The 7887-nt window shown below is 45.2% G+C and overlaps 1 protein-coding gene across 1 annotated transcript; it reads left to right on the forward strand.

The window, feature by feature from the left end:
• The first annotated feature begins 6936 nt into the window (after nt 1-6936).
• On the forward strand, nt 6937-7662 carry CLDN14 (claudin 14). Its single transcript, XM_006886725.1, has one exon. The coding sequence runs from the start codon at nt 6937-6939 to the stop codon at nt 7660-7662; it is 726 nt and encodes a 241-aa protein (XP_006886787.1).
• Nucleotides 7663-7887: the final 225 nt, after the last annotated feature.

A 7887-nucleotide genomic window follows, 5' to 3' on the forward strand; every position in this document is an offset into this window, starting at 1 on the left:
CCCAGTCAGTGGCTTCCCTTTTTACCCTATTGGAGAAGTTTTTGGATGTGCATAGGGATTTGAGTCTTAGAAGATCCCATTCATCTACGTTATCTCCTGGTTGTAGGTAGTAGGAGACTCTTGAACCATCTCCCTTTCCCAGTATCTCAGGGTTCAGGTAAAATTCAACATTAACACATCAAATGACTCCTAAGTGAGAAGTGGCCGCAGGGAAGTTGAATTATTGCCTAATCTAGAAGCAGCTGCTCTGGGAGTTAAGAGGGAAGGCGGGATCTTGGGTCTGAAAGCTGGGGGCTCATTAACACTCTTTAAATGGCACGTCATTAGAACACAGGTTTAAAAATAACAACCTGATGGATAAATATTTATGGAGTGCAATGACTGCTAATTTTAGAAACCATTAGGTTGCTATTTTAAAGCCTGTGCATTCTTATAGAACACTTTTAAAAACAGTAGCCTAATAATGGTTTCTTAAATTAGCAGCCATCGCTTTCCATGAATATTTTAAAACCCACGGGCCTCTTGGGCGCTCTGGGGACCTAGTGGTAAGGAGCTGCACCTTGCGAGGATTGCCTCCAGCAGCTGCTCTGAGCGAGAAAGGTGGGCGCTCTCCTCCGGCGCAGTTTACAACTGTGGGTCAGTTCCCACTCGGCATTGAGCTGGATGAAGCCTGAATGCTCCACCACTCTTCGTCTGTTCGTCTTACCATGGTGGCTGACACGTTCCTGTGATGCTAAACTCTCTGGCACTGGGATTTCAAATATCAGCAGAGTCACTCACAGTGTACAAGTTTAAGTGGAGTTTCCAACTAAGACAAAGTAGGGAGAAGCCTGGTGACCTGCTTCCAAACAATCAGCTAGTAAAGCCCTGTGGGTCACCGTGGATATTGTCCAACACATTGCTGGAAAAGGAACCTTTGAGGTTGGAAGTATACAGGGGCTGCACCAATGGGCTCCAACAGAGCAATTCTGAGTTCTGAGGATGGCACAATATCTGAGCAAAATTGTGTGTGGGATCAGAGCCAACTTGATGTCAACTAAAAACAGTCAGTGCTCCAACTGCAGACCTATTGAGTTGAAAAAAAGTAATGTCTGAAAGAGGAAATATGCTGAGTAAAATGTCAGTCGCAAAAGGACGATCACGGTATAACAAAGCCACTTAATTGAGAAAGCTAAGAAATGGGTTAAGCACAGATGGAATCAGTCTTAGAAAATTGACAGACATGAGAAACAAGGGAGAGGGGAGCAAAACAGACAATTTTTTTGCAAAGTACATAAAAAATAGATGATTGATGGATATTATATATTTTTAAAAAGAATACACCTCCCTAGTACTTTCATCTCAATTGTTTAGTCACAAATTGAGAGAGTGAGCTAGGGGCAAAAATAACAAAAAAGAAAAATCTAAAACCTAAGATAAAAGGAATTAAATGAAGGAAAATGTTAGGCCTGTCAGGAGTATATTCCCTTTCCCTGTCTATAAATGAGAGGGTAGTCGCAGCCACTTCATTGGGCTGTCGTGGGAGTAAATTGGGTGATATCCGTCAGGCTCAGCACAGTACCTGGCATATCTTGAGCCCAATACACAATGCTGGCTCTGCTCAGCTCATCCATGCCTTCAGTCCCAGCCGCATACCACCGAGGCCACTTTCAGGCTTGGTGCTCTGCGGCCATCACCTTCACCATGGCGGTCAGTTACCCCAGGAAGCCAGCCCATCCCCTGCTCTGAGAAGCAAGGATGATGACAGTTCTCCCAGAGCCTGGACAGAGAGGGACGCTAGCTGAGTGGAGGAAGGAAAGCCAGCTTTATAGCAAGGGACACACAGCAATCCAACACATCATGTGCTGGGGGCGGGGTGGGAGGGGGGGAACAAAAACACAAGTAATCGTTTAAAATGGCCACTACAGCTCCTACTTGGACACTCTTTCAGACCAGATTGCTACAATCCCATTTGGAGAGAACTAAGGACAACTCCTACAATGCTGTTCAAACTTGGGCAGAATGAAAGGAAGAAGCACCAGTGGAAGTGTCAGTTACTGGTTAAGAGCCAAATCCTTCCTTGTGATTTACATCTGACAGGGGATTTTTTTGTTGTTGTTGTTCTTTTTTTTTTTTCTGTGAAAACTTGCTAATTTTTTTTTTATTTTATTATTTTTGGGGATTTCTTAATAATGTGCTGGGATTAAAGACAAGAAGGCCTGGGGGATCCCCAAGGCAGCTCACAGTAAGCATCTGTGTTGCTGTGGAGACAGGCTGCTAACTGCCAGCTAAGTACTTGCTCTTTTACTCCAGCATCCTTCATTTGCCAAAGGCAATGGTACTCTGCTGTGTGGAAAGAGTTTCGGGCACACCTCACTGTATAATGCTTTGTGGAACAAACTGTGTCTAACTGTGAGAATAGTGGGAATCGCAGAACACTTGATTGTGTTAATGCAAAACCTATATTTGGATCAGGAGGCAGTCGTCAGAATAGAGCAGGAAGACACTGCATGGTTCAAAATCAGGAAACATGTACGCCAGGGATGTGTCGTATCTCCATACCTTTTCAATCTATATGAGAAACAGATCATCTGGGAGGCTGGGCTCTATGAAGAGAAATGTGGCATCAGGATTGGAGAAAGGCTCATCAACAACCTGCATTATGCAGATGACACAACTTTGCTTGCCAAAACTGAGGAAGGTCTGAGGCATTTTCTGCAGAAAGTCAAGGACTGAAGCCTTCAAAATGGATTGAAGCTCAACATCAAGAAAACAAAAATTCTCACCACTGAACCAATAGGCAGTATCATGACAGATGATGAAGAGATGAGATTGTTAACAGCTTCTATTTGCTTGGCTCCACAATCAATACTCTTGGTACAAGCCACCAAGAAATCAAGACAAATTGCATTGGGAAAGTTTGCTGTCAGGGACCTCTCCAGAGTACTAAAGAACAACAAGGTCAATCTTGAGACTAAGTTGTGCACCTGATTCAGGCCAGTGCCTTCGCAATTACGTGCTATGCATCAGAAAGCTAGAAAATTACTAGGGATGATAGAAGGAGAATTGATACCTTTGAACTGTGGTGCTGTAAGAGTATTGAATATACCATGGACTGCTAGGAGAACAAACAGGTTTGTCAAGGAGAGAGTGAAACCAGAATGCTCCTTGGAGGCAAGGATTCTGAAGCTCATCTGACATACTTTGGGCATGTTGCAAGGAGGGACCAGTCTTTGGAGAGGGATGTCATGCTTGGAAGGGTGGAGGGACAGGGCAAGAGAGGAAGACCCTTGATGAGATGGATTGATTCAGTCACTGAGGTAGTTGGGGTAGCTGTGTCAGAGACAATAAGGTTGGCTTAGGATAGAACAGGGTTCAGAGCTGTTGTTGCAAACAACTGGACGGCACATAATAACAATAACAACAGTGAAGGTTTGTGGCAACTTTGCATTGAGTAAGTCTAACAGCACCACTTTTTCAACAGCTTGTGTTCACTTTGTACCTCTCTGTCATATTTTGGTAATTCTATAATATTTCAGACTTCTCCATAAAGCTATAGAGCATTTGCTAGACTACAGTGTAGCATCAACTTAGCTTTCATATGCACTGAGAAGCCAGAACATTTAGGTCACTTACTTTATTGCTTTATGTACTACATGTCAGTTGTCACTTTGTCTCACATACTTTGTGCATGTTGTCAGGAAGGGCCAGTGCTTAGAGAAAGGTATCATGCTCACAAAGGTGGAGGGTTTGAAAAAGAGAGGAAGACCCTCAACCAAAAGGACCCACACCATGACTTACCACGGGCTTGAGCATGGCCGAGACTGTGAAGAAGGAGCAGAATAGGGCAAGGTTCAGATTTGTGTTCATCAGGCCGCTACTTGATGATTGATGGCACCTAACGAGGACAACGTTTCAGTGGTCTGGAACTGAGCCTGCAGCCTCTCCTAGACATCCCTGTAGCAATGTCCACTGATAGATTCTCTGTCATTTTTGTATATGGAGTGACACAGCAGAGGAACAGAGGAGCTCCCTTTTTTGTCCTTAGGGCCGGAAGATACCTGTGGGCCATCAGGGCCCAACTCCCTTCACATGAAGAGGAAGATGCTGGGCTCTTGAGCGACCTCTTGTCAGAGAGTGAGGGCAGCATCAGAACAAGGACCAAACCAAAGACCAAACCAGTCACCTTCTGAGAGATTCTAATTTATGGCAGATTATGATTTACGGCAGAAGTGTAGAGTAAAATTGTGGTCCATGAGGTTTTTATGTGACTCTGGCCTTCCAGAAGTGTGTCTCCAGCAGTACCTCTGGGTAGGTTTGAACTCCCAGCCTTTGGGTTAGCAGCCAAGAATTTAACCATTTGTAAACAAACTCCCGGGGACTGCAACAAGGAACAGGAGTATTGTTTTTATTTTTTTGTTGTTGTTGTTTATCCATTCTCAGCAGGAGTAAAGAGCTATAAAATATTATTTCTGATTCAGGCAATACCTGGGGTATGAACATCTAATTTATGCACAATCAGTGGTTAGGAACTAACACATGTAAATTATGTATTAAAAATTCTAAGTCCATACAATGGTTCATAATAACAAGCAGACATTGATTTTCAAAATTAGAACATTATTATTATAAATACTGTATCTTGCATAATTTATTTTATTATAATAAGTATAATATTATTATAATTACTCTATTATTATATTAAAGATATTTTTAGTGTATCTGGAAATGTTTCTTTAATGTTCTTTATGCCTAGAAGTGTGTTGTTGTTCTTGTTGTTGATTGCTGTCGAGCACGAACCCTTTTGGTAACTATAGTTGTTTCTGTAAGTTCACAGTTTCCAAAGTCATGTTGTTTAGGAAGTGGATACCACTCCTGTTTCCAAACTTGTCTTAAACTGGAAGCTCCACCAACTACTGTCCACCATGGGTAACCATTACAGCATTTGACACACCAGTGGTACAGGGTTCAGCATCACAGCAACCTGAGGTTACCTCAATACAGCAAACTGACTAGTGCCAAACCACTTAGAAGAATGTCCCTCCAAAATATACCAACACTAGACCTAGGGGCCTGAAGGTGTGTGGCCATCAGGGGCCCAAACAACTTTTAAAAACAAAGGACCCTCCAGGAGGTTATGTTGACTCTAAACAAGAGGCTTAAACAGGAAAAACAACCAAACATTCTATTCCAATCTTCAACCAATGACAAGAGAGCCACCTTTCAGAGTCCAAGTCTGCAAATTGGAGATAAGGCCCCAGCCTTAAATACAAAGGTGCTCTATGATGTCATGTTGACTCTAAATAAGAGGCTTAATTAGAAAAACAACCAAACATTCACCATATACTACACTGTACATATATGCATATGCATATACTATACATATATACACAAATATCCACCATACACTCCTAAGACATGTTATGAATTTTGCTATGGTTAGAAATTTTTTAAAACCTTCTGAAATGGTTCTGATTCCTGTATTCCTCAAAGGCAGCTGTCAGCACTGTTGTATAACCAGTTCACCTCTCTGTTGTCATTAATCTATGGCTGGGGAAATAGTGTAGAGGAGAGGAAGGGGAAGTTCTGGGTACAGAACTAATAGAGAATCTGGTTTGTGGTCATAGCCATAGACCTTAAAGAGCTGGTGACCTTACTTCCTCCCCTGTAGCACTGGTAAGCAGTCTCTAAGGTCACATGTTGTTACTGTGTTACGCTGAGTCGGAACCAAATCATAGCTGACCCTTCAGCAGGTTTTCAGAGACAGTAAATCACATGGGAGGAAATTGCCCACCCTTCTAACCACAGAGCAGCTGGTGGGTTTGAACTGCCTACCTTTGGGATTGCAGTGCAGCTTACCACTAGGCTACTAAACTCCCTAAGGTGACATGTTGCTGTTGTGTGCTATCTAGTCAGAATGGACCTATAGCTGACCCTCAAGCAAGTTTTCAGAGGCAGTAAATTGCACCAGAGGAGACTGCCAGTTTTCTCAGGCAGTGAAAGATTACCTATCCTTCTCCCACTGAGCAGTGGTGGATTCTGTGGAGCATTAGAGTCACACAGAGCTCTAGAGTTCTGACCTGCATGGCTATTCAGCCTTCCCTGCCTGGCTTAACAGGTAGAATCCTTGCCTTCTGGGAAGGAGACTTGGGGTCAGCTACCATTCATCTGTGGAGGCCTGTGTGTTGCAGTCACATTGACCAGGTTTCAGCAAAGCTTCTAGGCTAAGAAAAATGAGGATGAAAGGCCTGATGATCGACTTTGGAATATCAGTCACTGAAAACCCTTTCAAAGTCCAGTGCACAGCCAGTTATGGGGTTGGTACCGAGCCAGGCAGCATCCACTCCTTTGTTCATAGGGTCGCCATTAAGTCAGGAGCTGCTTAAGAGCAGCTAACATGAACAGCGTGAGCATATAGGGAGGGCTCCCTCTTTCAGAAAAGATTCATACTCACAGGCACCTGTAAGTTGTTTTCTAAGTTGTAAACCAGTGTTTGTCCACTTATACATGAACTGTGTCAATTGGTTATTGATCACATAAAATGAGAACAACGAGGCAAGTGTGATGGTGGTTAGACCTAAGGTAGAACTTCCCATACATTGTCAATTGCTGACAGCATTCGCAAGTAGGGCTGTAGAGAGCACCTTTCTCTGAGGTCCTGGGCAAGAGCAGATAGAATTTTTTTCCTTCATTCCTCTGCTTCTGGCTTCTGGGGTCAAGAGCTAAACAATCTTAGTCACTCAGCCAGTAAATTCACAGAAACTTTTTTTAAAAAGTTAATCGTCATATTAACTGCCTATGGAAAACTCCGTTTCAGTGGCAGAAATAATGCGTTGAGATAATATTTAACTCATTTCCCTTCTCTCCCTGCTCCCACCTCTCATGGTTTTATTAGGACTCCTGCAGGAGCCTGAGCGAGTGCAGCCACCGAGCCCTGGGGACTGGCCGCCAGCGATCATGGTCAGCAGCGCCGTCCAGCTCCTGGGCTTCGTGCTCAGCTCTCTGGGGCTGGTGGGCACACTGATCACCACCATTCTGCCGCACTGGCGCAGGACTGCCCCCGTGGGCACCAACATCATGACGCCCGTGTCCTTCCTGAAGGGGCTGTGGATGGAGTGCGCGTGGCACAGCACAGGCGTCTACCAGTGCCAGATCTACCGCTCGCTGCTGGCGCTGCCCCGGGACCTGCAGGCCTCGCGCGCCCTCATGGTCATCTCCTGCCTGCTCTCAGGCATTGCCTGCGCCTGCGCCATCGTCGGAATGAAGTGCACCCGGTGTGCCAAGGGCACGCGCGCCAAGACCATCCTCGCCATCCTCGGGGGCGCCCTCTTCATCCTGGCCGGCCTTCTGTGCATGGTGGCTGTCTCCTGGACCACCAACGACGTGGTGACCAATTTCTATAACCCACTGCTGCCGCCCAGTAGCATGAAGTTCGAGATCGGGCAGGCCCTGTACCTCGGCTTCATTTCCTCGTCCCTCTCCATCATCGGCGGCACGCTGCTCTGCCTGTCTTGTCGGGATGAAGCGCCCTACAGGCCCTACCAGGCACAGCCCCGGGCCACCAGGGCCCCCACGGCTGCCACTGCGTCCACATGCCAGCCCCCTGCCGCCTACAAGGACAACCGGGCTCCCTCTGTGACCTCCGCCTCGTACAGCGGGTACAGACTGAACGACTATGTATAGCCCCCGAGGGCTACCGGGGGACACCAGGACCCAAAATTGTTAATCAAGTGTTCTAGCACCTAGTTTACTTCTGGACAGGAAATAATGTGAATGTGATGAAGGATGCTTAACAGGGAAGGAGAGTAAATAAAATGGAGAAAGCTGGATATACCAAAGAACAACCACAAAAAGCATCTTTTCTCGTTTTTTACTTATTACATGTATTTATGTGGGTGGGTTACTAAC

This window comes from Elephantulus edwardii, unplaced genomic scaffold, assembly GCF_000299155.1.
Source record: "Elephantulus edwardii isolate Elephantulus edwardi_28Jun2011 unplaced genomic scaffold, EleEdw1.0 scaffold00051, whole genome shotgun sequence".
Lineage (NCBI taxonomy): Eukaryota > Metazoa > Chordata > Mammalia > Macroscelidea > Macroscelididae > Elephantulus > Elephantulus edwardii.

Excerpts from the sequence above, each read along its gene's own strand:
- CLDN14 (XM_006886725.1), top strand. The coding sequence starts at position 6,937 with ATGGTCAGCAGCGCCGTCCAGCTCCTGGGCTTCGTGCTCAGCTCTCTG.